The sequence below is a fragment of the Homalodisca vitripennis genome, unplaced genomic scaffold (genome assembly GCF_021130785.1).
Source record: "Homalodisca vitripennis isolate AUS2020 unplaced genomic scaffold, UT_GWSS_2.1 ScUCBcl_4666;HRSCAF=10986, whole genome shotgun sequence".
Classification (NCBI taxonomy): Eukaryota; Metazoa; Arthropoda; class Insecta; order Hemiptera; family Cicadellidae; genus Homalodisca; species Homalodisca vitripennis.
In genome coordinates this window covers 53,991-81,572 of record NW_025780805.1, presented here as the reverse complement: position 1 = coordinate 81,572, position 27,582 = coordinate 53,991, and the positions used below count along the sequence as shown (strand labels likewise).

Below are 27,582 nucleotides of genomic sequence, written 5' to 3'. Positions count from 1 at the left end.
CCAAGTAGTAAAGCCAGAGTGGTGTAGTGTTATTAAGTCAGTATACTGTACAAGGCCATTCATTTATAATGTAGAACTCCCAAGGCTAGATATAGTCACAATAAATAGATTAAGGTTATAATGCTGTAAAAGAAACACTATTCAAAATGGCGTGCTTATTGACCCCTATATGCTTGTTATGTTGAGTTATTTCTACACCTTATCTTTTCGAAGATGTTCAATTTAAGAAGATTTTAGAGATGAGCTATCTTAGAAGTGAAAACTAAAAATCCCTTTTCCTTTTTATTAGATATTTTCTAAGAAAATAATTGTATTATATTGAAAGAGCTAGTATAGAACCTTAAACAAATCAGGCGTGATGCTTAAATTCTAAATTAGGAAAATGCAGCGTAGAGTAAATAATATGGAAAAACTATCTATAATCAGAATTATAAACTTAAAGAATTAGCCAAAGACGACCCAATTGGGTGAGAGGCAATTGTGGTCCTATAGTAGACCTAAGACTGTATATAACGGACACTTAGATTGGGCTTTCTCATTGTTTTCTTTTCTAATGTTTTAAACACCAATCCGGTCTAAAAAGTTACTAGACAGTCCTTAAGCGTGAAGATTTTCTACCCCACCTTAACCATATATTGACAGCCTTCCCAGTCAGTATAGTTCCAAACTATAGTAGCTTAGCATACTTTTCATGAACTGTGAACTAACATAATCATTTTTTGAATCTGAAATGTAGATCACTAACAAACTACTTACAATATATTTGATATGATGATTTAACTATGCGTATTTGAAGATACTTACAGGTTGTAGTAAACATAGCGAACTGCCGGAACTTGTTAAAAGTCTCACATTCCAGTAAAGACCCTCGTAAAATGGCTCATTAAAGGTGGTGGGTGGTTTAGCTAATAAATACATATAACATACTTTCTGTCAAAAGTTCCAATTTTTTAAGCTGTTGGTTTGAGTACTAAAATTATAAAACATAGTTTTATGTTATTTCATATCTAAATATGGCAATTAATTTTTATATCAATGAATTTTTGGTAATTTGAGAATTTTCCATTCCACTGTCATTGGCAACACTGCAAACCCGTTATTCTTGTCGTCGTGTCTTGTTTAACAGTGCTACTTTCATTCCATAGAAATACAGTCTTTTCGTCTGTACATGATGGTTGTCTGCTGCGACAATGTGTTGACTGGTTAGACGCTTGAAGTTAGAAAGAAAATAGGTAAAGGCAGTCATAACAAAATTGAACTGTCATTACTGACATCGATTTTAATTGTTTTTGAAATGTTTGTAGGTGTTATTATATTGTATATGTAAAATGGAAGTAGAATTAAAATCCAAAAAGATGAAAAATCTTCTTAGAAACGGAAAGAAGAAAAAACTTCAAGCAAAACATAACCCTAACCTCAACTGAACAGGACTTCACCGAAAATCCTTCTGATAATATTAATGAACATGCGAATGCCACCGAAAATAATTTGGATATGAAAAAATCAAAAACGGAAATTTATCGAGATAAACAGGTAAGAGTGTTTAGTGCTAATGGATAATCTATAGCAATGGATGTTGATGCTTCTGGATAGCCAAATGTACCTTTACAATCACCCTCATAACGGTTCCTAAAGATTATTTTTTGGCTATCATAATTAAACGCAACATGGTCTAATCCAAACTTTATATATAAATATATGCCCCAACAATGTTCTTGGTGGATGTGTGACAAATCACAAACCTTTTTTTGACAAAATGTAAGATTTTTGGATAATCGTAAAGTTAGAGGCCGACCTGGCAAAAAATTATTTATATTTTTCTCCTGAAAAAAACAGTGAAAGGATTCATGGAGTGGAAATTATAAATAACGATGTTGTAGAACATTAACAATGGAACTATTTTTTATGCACAGAGCAATAGCTTATTTCTTTGTACAGCCCTGTGGGGCATCACGTGATCTTTTGTGACCGTGATTCGACCTTATGATGTCATTGGATGCGCCATCATCTTAGGATATGTAAATGAACAGTAATAGGCTATTGAAATGGGAAGAATTTTGACCCAAATGAACAATGTTTTTCTTAATTTCGAGCTAAAAATTAATTTGTTCTTTATCGAGTTGTTACGAATGACCCTGGCCATCAGCATGGGCTGCGGCTGCTTATGCTGATGTCAACAAAAGAAAAACAACCTTTGAAATAGTACTTATCAGTAAAATATCAAATTCTAGAGGGGCTGATAAAAAATAAAAATCTAAAAATAATATAAACAAATTTAGCTAAAGTGTAAAAAATGTAATAAATCATGTAAAACCCCAATATTAATATATATATATGGACAGTAATAGAGAACACTTACCTTTAGTATGTCGGTGTTTTAGAGCTGAGTAGCAGAAAAAAGTGGTGGGGATATTTGGATTTGAAAATGAATTCTGCCAGATACCCGACAATATGGTCACCCCGGGACACCATAATGAGGGGTATTTTTGCCCTAACTTCTCGCCAGTGTCTTTCAATCGTTTGGGAAGGGGACCAGTATCTGGGCCAACGAAATTGATTGAATGGTTGACGGATAAATGCCTTAATCCCTTGTTGCCAAGATAGTTATAAGCCTTCCAACAATCGCTTACAATAGTTGTACCGGGTAGAACCCAATCTTTAATAACCTGTAGCTGGGTGTTTTTCCCGTGACGATTTTCAACAAGGACAAGGAATGATTCCCTGCTCTACCTTTCGATACCCCCATAAACCCAAAAATGTTATATATTTTAGTAAGTCCATCATAACAGCATTCAATAAACTAGAATATGATAAAATATAAAAAAATTCTTGTTTTATATTAATATTCCAAAAATATCAACTTATTTTATGCTCTTATTGCTTGACAATAAGAAGAAATTATTGATAATGGTTTTTTTTTTACTTTAACCTTTGGTTTTTATTTAGGTTGATGGTACCGTGATGGAGAGTTCTGCTTTCATAAAATCTGTGAAACCCGGAGTGAACAGGTTTCAGATTAACATTGAATTGGATGCAGTAGCGGCTATCTTGTTCATTGCCGCAATTGCTACAAGATTCTACAAACTTGAGCAACCTCGACACATTGTGTAAGATGTATTTTCACTGATAATTTAAATTGAGCATATTTAGCATTTGTAAAAATTAGAAGGAATTTTTTGAAGGAAAATGTAGGCAAACAATTGTTTTTGTAAAATGAAATGGTCAGTTTTGTAACCATTTTTCACAGAGGTCATAGGTATCATTCTAGTCTATAAGGTTTAGCTGTGTAGTCACAGAATATTATTGAACCATTACAACATTTATTAACCTGCTTGTGGATGATTAAACCTTTCATTGTTGTTTACTGTTTAAAATTAACATAATTAATTGCCTATTGCCTTCTACAGTGTATACTTGTGTTTTGTTTGTTCTTTACAGCACATTTTCCTCAAATTTTAAGAATATGAATATTTTAAAAGAAAATTCTTGGTTAGTATAATTGAAAAAAATTCATTAACCTAAGTAATAACATGGATACTAAATGCCAGTACTGAATTGTTATTTAACACCTCCATGTTAATAAGTAATACAAAAATTTTGGCCTAGGTTCAGCAAATGTGTGGTATTCAATAGCGTGTTTTAAAGCACTATTCGTTTTTAAATATCGGAGCACCCTGTACTAGTCTACTGAGATGTATGCTACACCTATGAGTTGCTTGGTATGTAAATCTGAATGTAGTGCCACACCAAAGATGGTAAAAACGTTTACAGTTTAATTACGTACCCAATTTAACCTTTTGAACTTTGAAGTAGAGCAAATTCATGGCTTTAAATAAAATGTATGTAGAAAACTAGTCAACTTATTTGGATTACTACTTATTGTTTTTTGCATTACGTCTGGTTAAGCATTATAATAAAGTTGAAAGGTAAAAAAAGAAAAATTTACATTTTGATTGGGTTTTTATCAAAAATTTAACTTTCTAGAATCACACTGTATGTAGTTTTTATAAATTTTACATACCTAAATAAGATCTTTTTTATTTATGTATGATATATCACAGTTACTTATTGCTAATTATAAATTAATTATTACATCAATTTTTATTTTTTCTTCCAACAAATAAAAAAGAACATGGAAAGCAATTTCAAGGGATAATAGGTAATTTGGGATTATACCGTTCACACCAGTATGAAGAACACAAAAATATAAATTAATAGAAACAAACATGATTAAAACGAAAAAAACAACTCTTTAATTACAAACTTATACAAGCATTTCCAGGTATTGTGATCGGTATTGTTGTCACTGTTATCTTATCTTTCTCGAGACTCCCCATTACGGCAGGCCACGCGGCATCACATGATTATCTAAGTTTTTTGCAAGGTACATAATTGCCTTTCCATTACAGTTCAGTTTATATTTCTAATCAGCCCCTCTAGAATTTGATATTTTACTGATAGGTACTATCTCGAGGGATGTTTTTCTTTTGTTGACATCAGCGCGGGCTTCGGCAGCACCATCATAAAGATGGCCGGAGGCACTCGCATTTTGGGTGGTGGAGTGTGATCAAGAATAAAAATAAGTTTTGTGTGTTTTTTTTTTCAATAAAGAGTTTAGTTTTTGTTTGGTAATGTTTGTTTTTGTTGAATTTTTGTGTCTGGAGAAATGTAGGGTAAAACACGGAAGTACAACAAAGCGACGCTCCAGCTGAATGGGCGGCGAGACTCTGCAATTACGTTATCTACTAGACCGCTCGACTTTGACCTCTGTCTGAGAATGGGGAGGGGTTTGCGATAAGACAATTCCTGTTTTATATTGACGAAATATTGTTCTACGCTAATCTAGTAATCAGTAGAAGCAAAATGTTAAATAACGATTCATGTCTGGGTGTGGTCGGTATAATCCCAAAGTACCATAAGTATAATCCTAAGGGTAATATATGTAGATTATCTTGAGATCTTTGAACATGTTTCTATACATGTACTAGAAGTACACATGGAATAGTAAAAGTGCATGACTTTTAAGTAAATTAACTCAAATTACTGAAAAGGAATAAGAAGTATCTAGTATGTAGTACATCAATCTTATACAGAAACACTACACAGAATTCATAATTCACAACAATAAAGTACATCAGTCTCATAGTGTTGCAAAAAAATTTCATAGAAATTCACAGCCAGAAATATAAATATTCTTTGCCTGTTTTTTTTTTTTTTTTTTTTTTTTTTTTTTTTTTTTTTTTTTCGAATATTAATGTTTAAACAACTTCATAACTAAATTGACTAATTAGAACTGTATACTATAATAAAGCCGTATTGTTGAAAAATAGTCTATGTTGTTGGAGTGGAATGGATTAATCCTGTGTTACGTTCAGTATCCAAGTTTGAAATGATTACTCCCCCCTTAATAAATAATAATATTGAGAAAAGCTTTTGTTAAATATAATACCATGTTTTTAAAATTAACATAATACCAAGAATGTTATCCGAGATTGTCACATAATCCTTTTGGAATTGTGTAAACCAGCAGGGGATTTAATCAAAGCAGGTTTAACTCTGCCATAGGAGGAGATGTTAGAAAACCATGAGGGATGTTGTAAGCTCAAAATAATCTGTGAGTGAAAGAGTTAAGTAAAAATTTGCTTGCTTAAGTGGTGTTTGGAGAGTGCTGGAGGATCTAGGTTGGTGTTCTCTAAAGCTGACTTATAAACTTGATTAGGTTGAATAAAATGATCACCATGAGGTCAGTAAGCAAAAGCGTATTAAATTTAACCGTCAATTAAGTTTAAAAGTCTGTATTTTGACTTGTCTTTCTGATCTCTCACTGTTCCCAACTTTAATTTATTATTCCTCCTTTTCCATAATTTCCAGATTTGACGAGCTACATTACGGAAAGTACGTTAGTCTGTATATGAAAAGGACATTCTACTTTGATTCTCATCCTCCGTTTGGAAAACAGCTGATTGCAGCAGTGGCTTACTTAGCTGGATTTGACGGTGAGCTATATAACATCACTATAGTAAAACAATTTACCAAATTATTTCAACCATGAACATACATAATTATTGATTGTTTGAACATTTTCTATTCGGCTCATAACATTACTGTATAGTAAATTATCATGAGTGTAAATTGGTTAATGAAAAAGCTCTAGCTATTACATTCTTAAAGCCAATTAAAAGTTATCAAAAGCTTTTCGTTCTTCATATTCAATAGTTCACATGCCATATACTATTTCATAACATTCACTACTATTAAAAGTGTATTTTTGACAATGAATAATTTGACATTTGAATAGGTTTTTGGTCACTGCCATACTTATTATAAAACTGTTTTGGATTTTTTGAATGATAAACAAATTTCTTCCCTCCTTTTCACAGAAGGGTAGTACGAGGGGTAACTTTAAATTTTCAAATTGCAACCCCTATCTTCTGACATATTTTTTTATTTTTATACTTTATTTTTTATATTTTAATGGTCTATTTAATAAAAACACAATTACATGAATAAAACATCTCTATGATGTTCCTAGCAAAAGTTATGGGCTGATCCCTGCACTCTGCGGTTCTCTACTGGTTCCGGCTGCGTATTATCTCATACTGGAGCTGCGGTGTTCTCTGTGGGCTGCAGGTTTGGCAAGTTTCTTGTTGCTTGCAGATATTTTGATGAGTAGATGTTGCAGGTAACTTCTGATATGCGTGTATCGAGAGCCAATACAGCAGTCAAGTGCTGCTGTTTGCGCTGCGCCTTATCCCTGCACTCTGCGGTTCTCTACTGGTTCCAGCTGTGTATTATCTCATACTGGAACTGGGTTGTTCTCAGTGGGTTGCAGGCTTGGTTGCATTCTTGTTTGCAGGTATTTTTATGAGTATATGTTGTGTAGGTAACTTCAGATTTGAGCGTATTGGGAGTCAGTACAGCAGTCAAGTGCCGCTGTTTGCATTGCGCCTGATCCCTGCACTCTGCGGTTCTCTACTGGTTCCGGCTGCGTATTATCTCATACTGGAACTGGGTTGTTCTCAGTGGGCTGCAGGCTTGGTTGCATTCTTGTTTGCAGGTATTTTTATGAGTATATGTTGTAGGTAACTTCAGATTTGAGCGTATTGGGAGTCAGTACAGCAGTCAAGTGCCGCTGTTTGCATTGCGCCTGATCCCTGCACTCTGCGGTTCTCTACTGGTTCCGGCTGCGTATTATCTCATACTGGAACTGGGTTGTTCTCAGTGGGCTGCAGGCTTGGTTGCATTCTTGTTTGCAGGTATTTTTATGAGTATATGTTGTAGGTAACTTCAGATTTGAGCGTATTGGGAGTCAGTACAGCAGTCAAGTGCCGCTGTTTGCATTGCGCCTGATCCCTGCACTCTGCGGTTCTCTACTGGTTCCGGCTGCGTATTATCTCATACTGGAGCTGGGTTGTTCTCAGTGGGCTGCAGGCTTGGCTGCTTTTTTGTTACTTGCAGGTATGTATATCTACAATTCCTTATGGTATTGTGTGCGGTTTGAAGCTGTTCTGTGAGGTGGTTCTATTTTTCATAAAAATTTTAGTTTTCAGTTTGGAGCAAACAGTTAGTGCTCTGTACTATATTGTGTTTCAAACAGATTGAATTCTGTTTTTTCTTAATAACTCATAACTAATAATAATTGTGGCCCAACAGGCATAGTTCTTGCAGCAGACCTATCATTCATTATGAGTTTCCATAATTTTGTAACATATTTATTTTCAAACCTCGATTGTTTTAGAAAAATGTACACTGATTTCAGAAGTGAAGTACCTATGTTAGTGAAGGTTTCAAGGTACCTAAGTGGTGTGGGGTATGTGGTATACGAGTATGTGTACAAGGTAAGACTCATTTATAACTGCCACAATTATGTGTACATAGAAATTATTGAAATTTATACATTTCATAAAAAATATTTTAAGTATGAGGGCTATAAATTAAGTAACAGCCATTTAGAAATAAAAAAAATTAAGAAAGTGAATAAACAAAATTTGTATTATGCACATTTGTAAGTTACATTAATTACAGACATTATAATTAAGGCACTTATTGTAGCGTGACACAGGTTTTTAATTGTTGTTTTGAAGAAATCTTTTGCCTAGGATCTTAACCGCTGGTCTTAACCAGTGTGAACAATGTCAATATTGAAGTGCTGTTTTGTGAGCTAGGAAGAAATGGTAGTTACTTGGCACAAGATCTGGGTAGTATGGAGGATGATCGAACATCACCCATTCAAAATCAACCAAGAGCTGTTGGGTACGATTGGCTGTGTGGTGACATGCATTATCGAACATTATGAAGCATTTTTAGCTTAATTTTCACCAAAACTTGTTTTGTATTGCCAGGTGTAGTTTCACAAAACCTATCTGCATTGATTGTTGAGCTTGTTCACGGAAATCAACCAGAATCACACCCTTATAGTCTCAGAGAATAGTTGCCATGATCTTTCTATTTGACAGACATTTTCATGGTTTTTGCGAGAAAGCGTCTTTCCTCATTCAATAGCCTTTTCATCTCACAATTAATATACTTCACCCATGTTTCTTACCACCTTCAATATGATCACAAAGTTCATTACTATCATAATCTTTAAAAAAAAATTCAGTGATGCAGTAAGCCTGTGTTATTTTTGGTCTTCTGTAAACATTTATGAAAACGCACCTGGCACAAAATGCGTGTTAGCCAAGCTTCTCCGTAAGTTTCACGAAATAAACTTTGAGAAATTTGAGAGAAGTGTTCTAAAACTTCAGTAATTGTAAAACAGCTATTTTCACAAATGTTTGTCAATAAGTCTTCAGTAACAAAGCTAGACCAACCACCTCGTTGTGAAAATTGATTGGTACATGCATTTTAAAAATCGTTACTACTGTTTCACTCTGCTTCCATTCATTCCAATCGGTTTTGTGATTAATTTTTTTTTGCCAATAAAACCTTAATCACTAAATGCACTTCACAAGTAATAGGATTTCCAATTGCAGCGCAAATTTAACTAGTCACAGTGAGAAAAGTAGGACAGATACAGACCACCCGCTACTCGATACATACTAAGCGTAGGAATCTTTTTACCCCAAGTTGGCCGCTCTAGTCTCACCATCTGCCGAGCTATTCCCAAACATCTTTATTTGTATTAAATGTTGTTTACTTGTATGAACTGTAATTTGGCAATTAAAATTATTCCGATTCTGAATGCTTATATTTCTAAATAATTGGAAATCCAACAACAGGCATGAAGACCATCAAGGTGGGCTCTTTCCTGTACATATTATGTGACTCATAGTATTCAGATTAGGCACAGCCTGTACAACCATGCTGAGCTATGACAAGTAGACTATTTTGTAAGATGATGAACGATAATGTATAATAGACACAAAATTCAAATTAACCGCCCTATTTTAACATTATATGTAATGCAAATGTCAAGGAACCAGGAGAAATGTTTAAACTATTCTCGTCATATTGTGTAGCAGTATCTAGGTGATCCCATTGAAGTACATGCCATATAATAAGTGCATAAAATGAGTTGTTCCAGAGGTCTTGTAGTGTACTCACTAAAGATTTTCAGTATTGAGATGGTTCAGTCCCCATAAGTATCAAAATGGGTAGAACTGAAAAAGAAATCTGTCTATTTAAGAAGTATACAATATAAACTTCAGGAGTAATAATTTGTCTGAGTGATATCTAAAATGTGGAATACAGTATTGAGTTGTTGTGTAAATGATGCAGATAATGCTCTGCTGACCCAGTCCCGATTCGTGCTGATGGAGTCGCAACTGCTGCTGTTCTCTGTGGTCGGACTGCTCTGTGTGCTGCGTTTCCGCCGAGCCCAGACTGTGTGCAATCATTACTCATTGCGACGTTGGGCTTGGCTTCTCATGGCTTTCGTGTGTCTCACCCTTTCCTTGTGGTAATCATGCTTCCGCTTTCACGCTTGCCAGGTTAATGGGGTTGCTTGCACCACACAAAATCATGCAGGATTTGTATGTAAAGATTAAAAACAACAGAGTTATTGAAAACTTGAGGAGAACTGAATCTATTTGTTTCCCTAACATTTTCAGCCTCATGAGATGATTCATGATAATGATACTACAACTTACTGTAGAATAATGTAGACACCTGGGGCTGAAAGTGTTAAGAAATAAGATTCAGGAATGCTGTAGAAATTATTTTCTTATGTTTGTTCGACTATCACATTAATAATTTTATATGGAAGTGGAATAATTGGTGCTAAATCATTTCAAGAAAGGTTTGTTGTTTGGGTTTGTCTGCTTTGCATATTTTGCTGTGTTCAATTCTGATAATGTTTTTTATGATCACTTTATCTTTAACAATTATTTATTGAGCATGTAAATAATATTGGTGGTTGTATTTTACATTATGACAGGTTTTACATATTTATTATGTCATATGTTTCTATTCTATTCTTGGATATAAAAGTGGAAAATGAGGTGACCAAATTATTTTTTTTAAACTCAAGATTTCCTACTTTTCTAATATGATCATAATACTAGGCTGTTTTTGGTATTTGATAAATTATATGAAAAGTAAACTGGTCTACTTTTATCAGTTTCCTAATTGGCATTTTACAAAAAAATCTTACTACTTTAATCTCAATGATTTTGTAACTAACTTAAACAAATAATGTGTATAGTGTACATTTAGAACAAATGAATATTATTTTTAAATGAACGAAGAACAGTATTAAAATTTTACCCATGATCGGTTTATAGAAAGATTTAAATTAGCAACAGAAAATAACTGACCCAATGGCCCACTGTTGTTACAGTGTGAAGTACGTAGGATTTTATTCATGGTGTCTGGGCATTGCTCTGGTGTGTCGTGACTATTGGCGGTTGCTGGCTGATCGTGCAGTGTCCGACATCAGTGCACTGTATCACGCAGTGCTTCGCAGTGCAGTCATCGTAGTAGCATCCCTAGCTGTGTACCTGGCAGTGTTCTACATCCACCTAGCTGTGCTCAACAAGGCAGGCCCACATGACAGCGTGATGACCAGTGCTTTCCAAGCCAATCTAGAGGTGAGATTTAGTTCTCAAGTTCACACCGGGTCGGTACATTGCTTACATAATTCAATTCCAGTTTTGGTTTAACGTCTGTTGACTAAAGATTTCTCTTGACAGCAAGGCTGAAATATTTAAGAATTTTACTGTTTAATAGATTTATTGTGGGCCCCATTAACCAATATGAGATAAAACTTTAAACTCATGATTTTCGTCCAGATGGTTGCATTTTTGTCCATTTTACTATAAAATCATCATTTTAGATGGTATTACGTTTTTACACTTAATTAATTATTGGGTCAGTAGTGCGCATTTTTGACAAAGTTTTTTTTAAAAAGTAGATATAAAATCATAATAACTTACCAGTTGTGATGAGTAATATCCGAAAGGACTAGATGACCTTGATTTGAATAAGATTCTGTCTCTAATCTGTGTAGTTACAGAAAGATCGGAGAGTGCCTCCCCACTAGCGTATAACAGCTTATTGCAGCACAACCTGTGATGTGTTTATTCTACTTAAAAATCAGAGAAATATTTTTATTCATTATAATAAGAAAAATACGTGCATATTTTCATTTACAATGAACATTGTAAGGGTCCTTAAATTTACATGTTTCACTGACACTGTCCAGACAGAAGTCCTGCATTTGCAAGTCGAACTGAGGTAACAAAAAGTAAGTGTATTTCATATAGAATAACTTTGAAAGTGTCAGAGATCTGCAGTGATAGTGCAACTGTCCGGACAGTCCCCTCCAGTTTTGGCAAGGACATGCAACTGTCCGGACAATGCGAAATGTATTGAGCGTTGTTTCAACACGGTGTGGAACCACTAAATTCTTATGTTAGTTTTGACACCGGCTGCATAAGCATAAAAACTAACAGTACAACTAAAATTGCAATTTAAAAAAGAGATTGACTGTAACTAAAACATCTGGGATCTAATGAATACGGTAATATAATTAAATAGCCTGTTGTAATTGGTAGTAGTTAATCCTTGGAAGGATAGTGTTGTCCTCTCCCCTCACCAAACGATTGTCTAGGGTGGACTAGCCAGTATAACCAGAGGACAGCCACTGGAGGTGGGTCATGGCTCTCAGGTGACTCTGAGGCACACGCACGGACGTGCCTGCTGGCTACACTCCCACCCTCACGTCTACCCAATACGCTACCCAGACCAACGAGGCAGCTCACACCAGCAGCAAGTCACGTGCTACACGTTTAAGGTGGAGTGATATTTGAAAGATACGTTATGTTTCAATATTTACAGTACTGAACATGGGTAGAAATCTGCATTAAAAAAATGTCATTATAACTTAAAAGGTATCATTCAATATTCTTTTACCATTGTTATTTTGGAATTTACAATCACCTTGGAAATTTTGTTTCTTTTGCTGTACTTGTTATCTGTGAGCCAATCTTGACAACATATTCTGGGAATCTAATTCTTTTCCTTCTTATAAGTATTGATTTACAAATGCCTATCTCTGGAACTTTTGACATATCCACAAAAATTATTTTGTTAGTCTATTACTACTGTGCCAATATGGAACTTTCTATATAAGTCCAATTTTCGTAATTAATAAAAGTTCAGCATATTTACAAAAATCAAAATAATTTGTTTATTTCTTAACTTCTTTTTACTTGTTCAGTAAAACATCATTTTTTCATTTTAAAATTAGTTTTATGCCTTCGAAAGTAAAAAGATCTAAATCATTTTGTTTGGTAGGACTAGCCTTGAATAAATTTGCCAAGCAATGTTATTAAAGGAGGTCTTGTCTCTTATTTAATTTAGAATACAATTAATTCCTTAACCTTAACCCTGGGAGCGGCATGCAAAACTTACTTTAGTGGCACAGTGTTTTAGGGTACCGGATAATGTATTTTAACCACAACCAATATAATTACAGTATGTATAAAATAAACTACAATTATAACATTTTATACATAATTTTTCACACAAAAACAGAGAAAGATGTTTTGTTGATTTATTTGTTTTACTTTCATTTGTTAACACATTTGAAAACTATGTGAATGGGTGCTGTGTGTGTGTTCTTCACCCCCTGAATTCTGTTTTATACCTAACTTGGACTGTATAAAAAATCCAAAATATACACTAGACCCCAAACACTATGCTGTTTTTAGAAATGTATTAGGTAATTACAATTTATTAGTTCATATTATATGTATGCATATTTTTATAAAAATTCAGGCATCTTGAAGGATGAATATAACCAAATAATGCAATCAACTGTTGCTTTGTAAACTAGCTGATGTAATACAGCTTGGCCTTTCTAGTGGAGAACTGTATTACTAACAAGATGTCAAATTACTTAATATTTGACTATGCCGTAAAATTGTCTATTGTGTAATAATCTAAAGTATAAAACATCAAACCCGCAAATATGTGACCGCATTTTTCAGGAGTTTCAGCATTCTTTAAAATGACAGGATCCGCATTCAAAGGGTTAAAAACCTGATATTCAACTTTGGTTCTTGCTCTTCACAACCATATAAATTTTATCGCGTTCAGATAATATTTACTAATTCAAAAGTTACATAGTATGAAAGTATGTTAATGCCCCATATATGCAGCATCTGCCAATTCTAGGGTTAAAGTAGAAGGGAGCTTGATTTAGAGTTCATAATCCCCCGATGACTAAACTGAAAGAAGGCTGTTTCACTAGAACTTTTACTCAGTAAGCAAGAGAACAAGCTTTTATACAACAATACAAGTAGTAATTGATTTGAGATTGTGCCGTTATTGTACCAGGATGTTAACAATTGGTGGATAGTGAAGCGGCCCAACAAGGACAACTTGGTGGTCTCCCAACCAGTTGACGTGATCAAACATGATGATGTGGTGCAGTTGGTGCATGGTATCACCAGCAGAGCACTCAACTCCCACGACGTAGCAGCGGCGATGTCACCTCATAATCAGGTACATTCTTAACTGGTCTTTTGGAGTCTTAGAAGTAGTAGTACAGGGATTATATAAGAAATTAAACCAATGATCAGTGAATTTTGAAATTATGGTTTATATCCAAATCTGTGATTTTACAAAGCAATCCAAAAAGCTCTGTACAATAAAATGTAGTTGCCACAAGTATGAACTGTTTGTTTTAAGTACTATGTATACATTATGTTAACTCCATATTCTTGGAGAAAATTGCTGCGTATCGGTATTCAATGTTGTTGAGGCCCCACGTTGTTGTGCGCCATTTTGCTGCGGATCGCGTTGGTCGCCATCTTGCTCAAGATCTGCCCAAAGCTAGCTGTGTCCTTTTGCTACGGTCCCCTCGTTTGTTTGAAACTCTGCCACGTTCCAGACCCACGTATGTTGTCCCAATTTTCTCCCAATCGGTATTCAAAATGTGCTCCCTCTCATTGGTTATGTAAATTACTTTGTGTTGGCTAACTCATATTATTCCAAGTTGATACCAAATAACTATCAAAAATTCAATGTCTGTGGTGTTGTTGATATCACCAACAACAAGTCTATATCTATGTCAGGTTTTTAAATAGATTGAATAATGGTTAAAAAACTCAATATCACTCCATTAAAGTTCCTATCACACTTCTTTATAGATGGGATACTCAAATAAAACTCAAAGCAAATGACCTTGATGTCAATGTATTTTATATTACACTCTCCATACATATATAATTCCACTCACCTTGCTTTGATAACTTGAGAATCTAACATAACATCCCATCCCTTATTAAAACTTCAATACACCATAATACAGTTTCCTATTAATTTTATCACTACTGTCCCAGGAGGATCCACATGAGCACAACCTCCTTGCTTCAAGTCTAGAAAGAGAAGAAGGATTCTCCGTATAAAACTACGCATACCGACTCAAAACAATACTCATTCCCTCTCCCATTCAAATCAGCATCTTCACGATTAAATATAATTTGATTCTTTTCTTATAATTGTCGAAATTTATCACGTTCACTATAATTAATCAATTTAAGTCTTTCTATTTTCTTTTATTATTTTTCCAAAGCTTTTTATTTAAATTTTTAGCAACATGTGCTTTATGACGTCATCAATATGCAAGTCATTTTATCCCACAATTGGCTTTTCTGCGTAATTTTATTTAGTACTTTTGTAAAACACGAATTTTGATTATGTTTAATTCATTTTAATTAATTAAATTTGTTCCCGTATTAAGTTTTTATATATTTTTCCGTTATTAATTAAATAAATCTCAATTCCGACAACATGTGATTCACTGACGTCACAGTCTGCCGATTCACTGACGTCACAGTCTGCCGATTCACTGACGTCACAGTCTGCCAATTCCCCGCGAATATTCAAATGTCGTAATTTGACCTGTTACAAAATACCAATAAATTTCTTCATTCACACCATTAAAAAACATGTAACAACACAAACAATAAAACCAATAGTTGGCTATTTTTGCCCAATTCTGTCTGTTTATATTTTCTCAAATGTTACTTCAGCTAGTTGATGTTTTTACACTGAATGACAAGAGCGAAATGTGGACAACAAAATATGTTTTTTTCTTAAATTAATAACTGTCTTTATTTAATATTTTTCTTTGATTTTCTTTTCATATTTTTTAATGAATCCAATATGTTATGACTGGCAGGAAAAGGGCAGTGAATAATGTTTATCACCATATCATTTAATGCAATAACCCTAGATAGAAGTACCAGTCAGAAAAGTTTTACAGCAGTGGTAGCTTTATTTTTTCAGTGTTACAAACTTTACTTAAAACAATCATAAAAGTTATAACACTTGTATATAGTATAGTTCTAAAGTGTATTATTTTACAGGGTTTATAATATGTTACACATAAAACAAGATAAATTATTATTTGTGCACAATTTTGTTGTGGGTATCAATTTACAATAACGTGACCATGGAAAGGTATGTTCATTTTTTTTCCTGAAAACAATAGTGAAGAAAAAATTCGTCGGCAACAAAAATCAAAGGAGTTATGATTTTTTGAAATCCTCTGAAAACTCTGTTTTTGACAGTACCTCTGGCAACACTATCCATATTTGACAGTTTGGTATTACTCCGCGGCTCTCTCAAATAAAGAAGGGACGCCATTTTGAACTATTTTGTTCCTCCGTGTCTATTCTTAACCTCCTAGTTCAGTAGTGGTAATGGCACACCTTTGTGTTGGATGTTCATTGAGGTAAGTGATAAGTTACTGAAATGATGCTGACTAGTACGTTAATCCTGTCAACGATGCCTGCCCGCTGCGCACTGCTTGCTCTTTTAGAAAAAAAATTTAACTCGAGCTTGCAAAATTCGAATCCTAGATCACGTGATGCCCCTGCTCCTTAACGCAATAATGCCCGAAAGGCATCAATATAATACAATAATATACTTTCCCCCCAGTTTATATGCACCTGTGATAATAATACTTGGCTATAAATGCCCAACCCATGAAAAAAAAGTCCATTTTCCATGGTCACGCTATTGTAAATAAATACCTTGTTGTGATAATGGACAAACCAAACATGTTAATACATGGTGTTTTTTTAATAGATTATGTCATAGTTAGTATTTCTTTTTAGGTTTTACACTAAATTTAGAGAAAAGTGTAATGAAAAGTGTCAATGTATGTAAAATTCACTATCTTCATTTTGTTTTACTTCTTCAATATGATTGTGTGGTATAAATCAACCATCTACATCATGGATGTGACACACATCCATATCATTTTGTACAAAGTAAAATTTACTGTATGATACAATGTAAAAATACCTTATAACAAGGTTCTTTCTATGCCTACTACACAAAAAAATTTAATCCTACAACCTTATAAAAATAAAAAGTAAAATCAATAAATAATATTAGTAATAATTTAAATACAACAGTATTTAAAACAATTTTAATTTAATTTTGATTGAACTTGAAAAATGTTTAATTTTGTCTCTGTATTGTAATTGTATTTATTTTACTGACTATGATATGGTCTAATTCACGTACATATCAAAAGTTGATCTGAATATATCACTAACTTTAATTAACAAATTCACTAAATTAAACAGTTCTCAACTTTTTGTACATTGCACAGCCCTAACTAGAGCTGCTTTTCATTTCTCTTAAGAGTTGGTATGGGTACAGGAGGTGTCATGCTACATAGACTACAATGTGTCGATGCCGGCCCAGAACCTGTGGCGGGTGGACATTGTCAACAGGGAGCAGGAAGGTGATGTGTGGCACACAATTCAGTCTCAGGTGAGGACTCCAGAATCTCTTAGTGTTCTTACATCCTCACGTAGTATTTAATTAAGCTTTATGCCTTAAAAAGTACGAGGGGTATTATAAAAGTAAGGTTCCCTATGCTGCCGAGGACAGAATGCGATATGTTGGGAGAAATCTGGCAACACTGTCTTACTCATCAGCTGTCCCTCTCTCTATCCATACCATTCGCGCCTCGCTACGTCCAACAGTACCGGTCTAGCTGCCTTCGAAGATGGAGCTCCTTATCGTTGTTACCGCCAGATGCAAAATTCGTGCTGTGATACGTTTTTTAAATGCAAAACAGATTTCACCTATTGAAATTCATCGTCAGTGAATCGAAGTTTATGGGGAAACATTAAGACACATTAAGAAAACTGAGACGCGCGATCCAGAACCGTCGTAGAGGAAGATTGTCCAGTGGTGTGAGACTTCTCCATGACAACGCTCGACCTCATGTCTCACGTCAAACTCAAGAACTGCTGACAAATTTTGGCTGGACTATTGTGCCCTATCCCTCCAACAGCCCAGACCTAGCCCCAAGTGATTATCACTTATTCCCAAAATTAAAGGAACATGGGTGGCCAACGCTTCAGTACCGATGATGAAGTCAAGGAAGAGGTTACTCAATTCCTCAAAGGATTGGCGGCAGAATTCTACAACATGGGGATAGAAAATTTGGAGCATCGTCTACAAAAGTGTTTGGACAGAAACGGTGATTATGTGGAAAAATAGCTTAACTTTTAAGTTTTAAATTGATGTATAACACTAAGTAGAAATATAGAGCTACGTATTTTAAAAAATCATGGGAACCTTATTTTTCTAATACCCCTCGTATAATTACATTCAGGCAATCATTAACTAAGCCTTCCCCTCAATCATAAAACTAATTTCTCAGCCAACTTAAGGACATGTTGGTTTGTTTGCTCACTCTTATTTCAAGTACGTGAACAGTTTTCAAATGCACAATATGTCACCAGGTGCGGTTGATACATGTGAACACCAGCCAAGCCCTCAAGTTCAGTGGTAGACAGTTGCCTGACTGGGGGTTCAACCAACACGAGGTGGTCACTGATCGTGTCGTACACCAGGAGGATACCGTCTGGAACGTTGAGGAGCACCGGTACACCAAGAGTGAGTGTTTCTTCCTCAGAACTGATCACAAGTGATAACATATTTTACTATTTCACTCGTGATATTAACTTAGGAATCATTGTGACTGTGCAATTCACAGAAACAGCTCATCCAAAAAACATTTCCTCATACTAGTATATCATTTCTTTGTTTGAAGTTTATTTTTGACAATGGAAAGATTGTGAAGGAAACAGGATTTTTCCAGACATTTTCCATCGTTCAGTGAAACAAAAATTCAATATCACTACGTTTCGAGATCTGAAATCCGATTTCTTCAGGTAAATAACTAATCTAACACATAATTACAAACTAGGCTAAAATAAACAAATCATAATAGTAATCAAAATTAGTATAATATAAATGTCCAGAAAAATCCTGTTTCCTTCACAGTATATCATTATCACTGTTACTTCAATTAAAAAGTAAATTCTTATTTTATCATTAATGCACGTTATTTAAGGACAGTTTTATCATAGTTTTAAAGTATGTCAAGCAAATGGCTATTTGTTTGTAATTATTGGCAATAAGCGAGGACTGCTGAGAGTCAGTTGTGACAAATGAGTGACACTAACTGTGTAGTTTCATCTTTCTCAAACTGTTACAGATTGAATACTTACTGAGTTCAAAAACATTTAACAATAAAATAACTACTAATAGGTTAGCGCCTAAAGATGGTTAAATATTTCAACTGTTAGTCTAGGAGCTGAGAGGCAATTTTCATTGTATAAGCATACAATCTGGTTTTTCTTGAAATTTCTAAAAGCCTTACTTATTAGGCAATTGATAACAGGGTATCAGAGGAAGTGATCATTTGTTGTAGTGTCAATATGAGTAACTCATACTAAACTCTTCTTCAAAATGGGTTATGTCTGATGTCCTGCATCTTAGAAGACAAACTGTACAACAGGTGATAGGTCTTGTTTCGGTGCTGTTATCTGAAAAGACCAATTTCCAATTATCCGTGTTAATTTCCATCTGGTGGTCACAAAATCCGACCAAGAAACCCACAGTTTATATTATTATTTACATATCAGTGTTGCCAACCTGAGGTGATGTCATGCAGGTGAAGATGAGAAGGAACGAGGAGCGCGACCTGGTGAATGCTGAAATGATCCCGCTGCAAGCGACGCGACTGTCGTGGTGGCGCAAACTGAGCGAGCTTCAGTACAAGATGCTGATTACGCACCAGGAGAACGTCCAGAATCACATGTACAGCAGTGAGCCGCTTGAGTGGCCTCTGATGACTCGTGGCATTGCGTACTGGGTCAGCACCGAGCATAATGTGAGTATTGTTGTAGTAATTTGAACATGTTTTAGAAAAACTTTAGGCCAAAAAAGTGAGGAAAAGAAAAAAAAACTGGAAGATATATTTAAATTGATTTCTGATGTTAAACACCAACATGCATAAAACTTCACCAATACTAAGAGCTTCCTCAAAGTGTGACAGTGTACAAATAATGTTCATGGTGTAAATTCTCTTTTCTCACTTCTTCAGACAAATATTGCACTGTCTTGAACTTGCAATATTGTCCACAGGGTCAAGTCCATCTTCTGGGCAACCTAGTTATCTGGTATAGTGGCACGGCCGGTCTGCTTGCGTATTGCAGTCTGCTAGTGTTCTATCTATTGCGGCGACGGAGGCAGTGCTATGATCTTCCCGAAGGTGAGTGTTTCTATAAATCACGCCTGTTTTTCAATTTTCATTACTTAATATCATTAATATTCTCTTATTTGTTTTGCATTATTTTTTCTTAACCCTCCCCAACATAAGCCAAACCCGAAACAGCAAGTCAATTATGGCAATATTCAATACAGCCTTTTGTATTGCGTTAGAATAACAACCTTATTTCTTCTATATCTAAAAGTTGGTTTGTTGTGAAGCACATAAACTTAAGTGCTGGATCATACACTCTAGAAGTATGGTATAAAGCCCTACTAGTGTTTAGTTTCAGAAGTATGAAAACAATTGAACAGATCCTCTTGAGCAACTTATCATCCTTTTTCAAAGTGCCAAAAATGACAAAACAATCTCTATCTAACTCAGAATAGTCAAGAAACAAGTGCTCATGCTCATTGCGGAGTCTACACACTAGACTGATCAATGTACTTTCTGCTGAAGACAATAGACACTCACTCATTCTGTTGGTAGCTCGGATCACGATAGCCAATGGAACAAAGTTAAGACACATTCCAAGGGTGCACATAGAGCACTTGGAAAAGCATCCTTTGAATGTTGGCCAGCTTGGCTACCACTACCTTAACCTCCATTTTTGGCCACCAGACCACAGCTCCAAATATAGGGCTAATGACAATGACTTACAACCTTGGCTTCAATCTCCAAAACCTGCTTATAACGTGTCTGCAATGTACCAAGGACTACTTTCCCATGTTCATCATCCTGTCTAGATGAGCTCTACATCTCAATTTCCTGGCCTTTCAGTGGATGTTTCTTAAGAAAGGTAACAGCAGTACCATTGCCTGGATTTATATTGTGGCCAACCCACAATGGATCATTATCACACCAGTTTCCTACTAGATCTAGAGTCCTAATGATTAACTCAGTGACTGTGGTGTTAAACTTACAGTCATACGATTTGCAATGTCAATAAATGTGTGTAATATTATGCAAAAAACTAGTATTTTTAAATAAGCTCACCAGATCATCCACAACCATGCTCCAAATGGGAGAAGTGAAAATACTGCTCTGAGGATAGATTCTGTTGTCCTTGCACTGACCAGAAATGGTCACCAGTCTGTCTATGAGGAAACCTTTAAACTAGTTACAAATGTGACCATCGGTGCCATTTTCCATGACTATGTTATCAATCGTTTGAGTGTAGTGTTGTCAAAAGATCCTTCAATGTCCAAGAAGACACTCAGAACCATTTCTCTAGCTGCCAATGCTTCCTCTTATACTGGACACCACTTGGTGCAAGGCAGAATCACATGATTTTCCTGGAATTTATATGCATGCTGGTTTGCATGTAGGGGTAACAGAGGAGGTACTATTCCATATAAATCATGGAACTAGTTTCTCTAAAGAACAGACCACCAACACAAACTCCTCCTCTCTTTTCCGAGGAAATGGTTTCCTCGCTTTGGTACAAAAACCAACCCAGAAAATTTTCATGACAACTACACATGCCCACATATTCAAGAAAGGAGGTGATCCAACCTTCTTTGTAAGTAGAACTCTCTGACCTCGTCTACCCCAAGTGATTTGTAAGCACTAAACAAATCAATCACCTATCAAACCTTCAGATGGTCACCACCTGGTATTTTAAATGTTTAGTACTTAAACTATTGTACTTGCGTAAGTACTGGAAACTAATATTAGAGTGTATGTTGCCCAAATAATTTTCTCCGAGAACATCAGAGTTTGCAAATAATTTCAATATATTTTTTATGATACCTTTTTAAATGAAATTTAAGCATCTAGTATATATATATAGAAATGTATATATAGAAATATATATATATTTCTAATGTTTAGAAATAAAAAACGTAGGAAATGTGATAATTCTAATTATTTTCTTTACCTGGTGAACATGCATCGCTGTAATATTTGGATCTGACACTGGTCAAACCTGTATTATAAATTCTCTGTCAGAAACTTTAACAAATATTTTCAATTAAATATATAGTATACTGATTGAAACGTATCCAAAGGTAATGCTCAGCTGAATAATCAAGTTCATTTTGATAGCAAAGTTAACAAATTTTCTAACAAATAAATTAACCCTCCATCGGGCGCTTAAAATTAGAAACACCATCAGGCGCTCACGGAGGTTTCCTCCAGGTTGGCGAATAATGGATATCATAGTCGTTTAAACTGTTTTTATTTGTTTAAATATTCATACTGATTTAATTACAATGTAATATATTCATTTTTAGAAATGTAATAAAAATTACACTCTTATGTAATGAATTTTCGAAATAAGAAATTCAAAATCTTAAAAAATGTTATTGTATAATAACAACATGATTAATTTTAAGGAATAATGCAATTAATTGTAAAAATGTTTAACCTACTTTAAATATGTATGGAAATTAACTTAGTTTTTAACTTCTTACAAAACAACTTACTTCAATTCTTGAGATATTATACAATTGTAATGTCAATTATTGCTCTGAAATAAAAATTTATTCTTTACTAAAAATTTTTTTACACACTGCACAAAATTTCAAAAAATTTTCCTTCTGGTTCTTATAACGGCAGTGTTCACTCCATAATCATTACTGAAATGTTCCCTAGCATACTGGTACTGTACTGACAAGTCTCTCGTCTTCATTCTCCATTTCAAAAAATTCAAATAAAATATATAGTATAATTTAAAAAGAAACCATCACAGGTCACACATTTAGGCGCACACGGATTATTACAACATAAAAACTAAACACAATAAGGCGCTCACGGAGATTTCGTCCAAGCACTACAAACACCATCGGGCGCTCACGGAGGAATCGTCCAGTCACGCACGGAAGTAGACCTCATACTGACACATTTTGATAAATAAAAGCGGGAGGGTATTGTTTCGTTTCCCCGAAAGATGCTCGTGAAGTACACTGCGGGAAACGACTGCCGACATCAGAAAAGTAGTACTATTTTTAATAATAAAACATACACGGAGGAAAACTCCGTTTAGCGCCCGATGGAGGGTTAATAGCGTAACACATCAGAAATTAGAATAAAAAAAAAAAATGGTGATTTTATTCCTAATAAGAAATAGCTTGTAATTATCAAGTAACAAACAATAATGGGTAACGTAGCAACCATTTCAAAACAACTGAATTTTTCTGAAACAACTGGGAGTTGACAAAACATTGTACTTTATAAACAGTTGATTGTGTCATTTGCCCAAAATGATATCCATAAACAGGGCAGGAAACTGATGCCTGTATTATGTAAATGCAGTAACTGTTCATACTGTAAAAACAAAATATTGATGGCATGATGTAAATCAGTGGTTAAATGCCAATTTTCAAACCATAAACGATCTGCTGGTTTATTTTATCACAAGGTTATTTTTGCTATCTATAATTTTTGTCCTGGTTATAATGTGATGAATTGTTAACTTTCAGAGGAGTGGCACCGGTTTATTCAAATAGGGGAGGTCCTGCTGTGTGGTTTTCTGTTCCACTATTTGCCATTCTTCTTCGTAGAAAGGACACTGTTCCTGCACCACTATCTGCCTGCGTTTGTCTTCAAGGTGTTGCTGCTGGCCGCTCTAGCTGAGCACATGCTCTTCGTCATTTGGTCAGTTCTGTACAACTCTTGTTTGGTTTACTTCGTGAACTTATTGCTTTTAGTTGTTATGCTGCAAATCGTAAAAACTACTAAATTATCATGTGAACTTAGAGTGATTGTAACAAATTGAAAAGTTACTGCAGTATATTTATTTTTTTTTAACGCTAACTTATTTAAAACAAATTTTTAATATCAATTTACGCTGACATTTATAAGGTTACTTTATGTCACAAAATAAACTCAATTATTTTGAGAGTATTTTCACAATCAAATACTGAAATTCATTACCTACTATTCAAGTAATGTTCAAAAGCATGTATAATATAGTAAAATATTAATCACCAACTCACTAAAGTTTATCTTAATCTGAATTCCTGGAATAAATACTACTACGCTATTGCATCTAACCTTTTAAATAAAACAAAATATTTCAAAATAGGTATCTGATCACATTTTGTTGTACGCCCGAATAAGAGAAATCAAAACCTTACAAAATAAATCAAACAACACAGACAAAGATTCTGTTCAAATATTTTTTGTTTACAAGTCTCTCTAATTGTAAACTTTCTATTCATATATATATATATAAAAATGTGTTTATTACACTTTTGTTTACTTACATGGCAATTTAGGATTACACTGAATAGGTCACAGCCTAGATTTGTAAACTGTTAAGATCATCCAATTTTAACGTTTATAATTTCTTTTAGGGCCAATACATACTTGCAAATAAAATATCAGTAATTTGTTGTTTCCTCTAATTTATTGGTGAAGCTTGGTGAAACCAATTCTAAGCATTATTCATGACAGTTAAAAGAATTGTCAAATTTATTAAATAAGGACACAAAATAAAGAAAAACCGATTCCTAAATAGGGCACTGCAGAGCTTAGAAACACTAATTCCCAAACATGTTAGGTTGCAATTGTTTTATGGTGATTTCCTGCCCTGTAGGAGGTGGCCCCTGGCTCGACTTGTGTTCTACTGTGTAGTTCTATGTTTTGTGTTCGCTGTGCTCCATGTGTTCCGGAAGTTCTGCGTTCTCAGTTACGGCACTTCAGCCCTCTCTGCCAATGACGTCATGAAACTGCGATGGAAGGATTCGTGGGATTTCATTGTTCACATGTAGTTGTTATACTTACACTTAGTTTTTTATCTGTTGATTTCACCTCATCTCATACGTTTCATAGACTTATTGTAGACAAGTATAAGCTACTAAGGAACTCTGTATGATAGATAAATGTATAGAATAAGTAAGACTGCTTGTTAGACATGACATTGTAAGAACAAATCAAATCCTACCGAACAATTCAAGTCGTTATTTTAGAAGACTTATTTACTCGTGTTTTTTTAGAGTATCGCTCAAATGTCCATGGAGATATTTTTATTATAGACTAAGAGGAATTGTATTTTTAATAAGAATGGTGGGAACTGGACAAGATTATTTTTGTCAAGTGATTGGGACGAATAGTTTCAGAAACAGTATCTTTTTATATTATTTTTTTGATACTTAATTTTTTCGTGTCAACTAAAATTAATATATTTTTTGGGGTGGCAGATCCAAGAAAATAAAAACCCTTAATGTACTCAAGACCTCACAATATTATAGAAGTAGAACCTCTAAATCAAATGAAACACGTAATTATTGTTTGAGTATAAAATACTGCAGTGTTTAGACAAATTTTCCTTGAAAGTTGTCTTGCAAAATATATACATGACAATAATTAATTTTACGATGTAAAAATCTGAAAGGACTGTGCTAACAGGTGTGCTACGTAATGTTAAAATGCATATTACTGGAGGGTTAAGGAAATTGAGTTTGTATAGATAAAAACTCGGAGGAAATTCCACCAGTTTTTATACCCGAATTTTAAAAAGAAAAGATTCCTTACCAATCGCATCCTGACTTCAAGAAAGCAACTTAGGTTTTATTTAGTAACTTTTTAAAGCTGTAAATGATTATTAATAATTTATTTTTGCTTCCAAATATTTCTAGGTATTATTTATTAGCTCAATTTTAACATATAAAAAGACTTGATAATGATCGAATATTCTTTATGAATTAGTGCCTACTATAAGGTTTTTTTATTGTTTCAAATTTTCCTTTGATTACAATTATGTATTAATGTCATTGTACTTAACAGCCATTCTGCATTGGAAAGCATGAGCATTGATTCATGTACTGTATCGTCTTGTTAGATTTGTTTACTTTTATCTAATACTTTTTTCATTGACCTTTCATTTAATTTGCTAGAACTAGTTTTTTCGTGGACCTCTCTTGAAGAAAGCTTACATAGAACCTTATACATCACATTCATTAAAATAAGACAAAGTGGTTTTACTTTCAGTCACCTTATTATTTATCTATATATATAATAATATGTGTTGTACATTGTACGTTATTTGTAAGAATTATTTTGTTGTTCAGAATCTCAGTGTGTTTAGTAATTGTTTACATTAGATAAAATTAATTCATGCTTATCTGTATTTTGTCTATCTAAACAAAAAATCACATTACAATAAGGTTATAATTTAAAATATATTGTGTTTCATCGCAACGGAAAAATAAAGTAAAAGTAACACATGAAATGAGTTGTTGTAATATTGAACTGACATCATGCATGCAATGAAATTATACCATCATATTTCATAAAATGGTATAAGTTAAAATCGGATTTCAGTAAAAATAGTATTTTGATGGTAATAAAAGTGCTTGGACATGTTTATAACATGATTTATAAAATGTTTTAAAGCATAAGAAGAAGTGAGAGAATCATTTGTTATGTTAAAACGTTCACCTGTGACTTGATTCAGTGATCTTGCATATTACTGGTTATTGTTTTATACCTTATATTCTTATTTTTTTTAAGTTTGGTTTGTCTGCATTAAACAAAATTTGATTTTATTTGCTTTGCTTTTTTTTCTCTTAAGAAAATTGAGTATTGCTGATGTCAGTTGAAGGTAATCTAGCTTCATAAATACCCAGTACATTTTAATGTGAATACTACTTAACCTGTAGGCTCCTGCAGACGCAGACAGTTATGGTGGCGAGTAATTGTCCTGCCACTGCCCATGTGTGATTGGGTATTGCATAGATAGTATATTGGCCGCCACTACTGTACATGTCTGCAGAAGCTTTATCTTTCTTCTTAACATTAGTGTTGTTTTATTATTTTGGCTTATCATTGTTGTATTCTGTACATTGTAGATAACACATTTTTCCTTCATGCAGTGGACTTTTATTTTAGTTACTACGGAAAATGGCCTGTCTACAATTGATTTGTGTAATTTCTTTCCATACAACTGAAATAACAGGAATATTAATTTGTTTACTTTTTGTATAGTATTTTATGTTAGTGTTCCATTGCTTCAACCATAAGTGTGAACTATCTGTGAACCTTATTAGAGTATCCCTTCTCACCTTGGTTATTTGAGAGAGTCAACTGTATATAATTGTCATTCTACAATGTTTTATTTTTAACTTTAATATATACATCACATTAGTTTTACACTGCTAATTTATAGCCTAGAAATGTTGACTTAGCAATGAACGACTGATTTCAATTTTAAATAAGTGAACAAGATTTTAGTGTGATTGTTTTAAAGCTAAATTATATGATGCTGTTCATATAGTTGCATGCTGGAATACACTTGCATTAAAAAGCAAAAATTAAAAACAATAATTGGATATTCAACAAGTTTTTCTTTGACAAAAATTGGGATATCCAGGTGTAAACTTTGTTGTAATAATAAGGTTACTTTGGCTACTAAAATTTGTCATTAGTTTTTGTCTAAAACAATATTGACTATTGTTAAAAAATAAGGTATCCATGAATCCATCATTTGCATTTTTGTGAAGATGTGAATAAATTAAATTAAATTAATTTAAATAGTACAATATTTTTGTTTTGTACAAAATAATCCAACTAAACATTTCTTCTTAATTTTAAATGTGATTATA

The 27,582-nt window shown here is 33.9% G+C and overlaps 1 protein-coding gene across 1 annotated transcript; it reads left to right on the top strand.

Annotated features, from left to right (window-relative positions):
• The first annotated feature begins 1,115 nt into the window (after positions 1-1,115).
• LOC124373032 (protein O-mannosyltransferase 1-like) lies at positions 1,116-25,569 on the top strand. The gene is given in 15 exon segments (XM_046831439.1): positions 1,116-1,533; positions 2,947-3,107; positions 5,872-5,996; positions 7,282-7,458; positions 9,721-9,901; positions 10,781-11,030; positions 12,053-12,235; positions 13,783-13,950; positions 17,125-17,238; positions 18,222-18,375; positions 19,439-19,458; positions 19,460-19,657; positions 19,912-20,038; positions 23,458-23,632; positions 24,576-25,569. Coding segments are annotated over 15 exon segments (2,247 nt in total). The 5' UTR covers positions 1,116-1,494; the 3' UTR covers positions 24,751-25,569.
• The last annotated feature ends 2,013 nt before the right edge of the window (positions 25,570-27,582 follow it).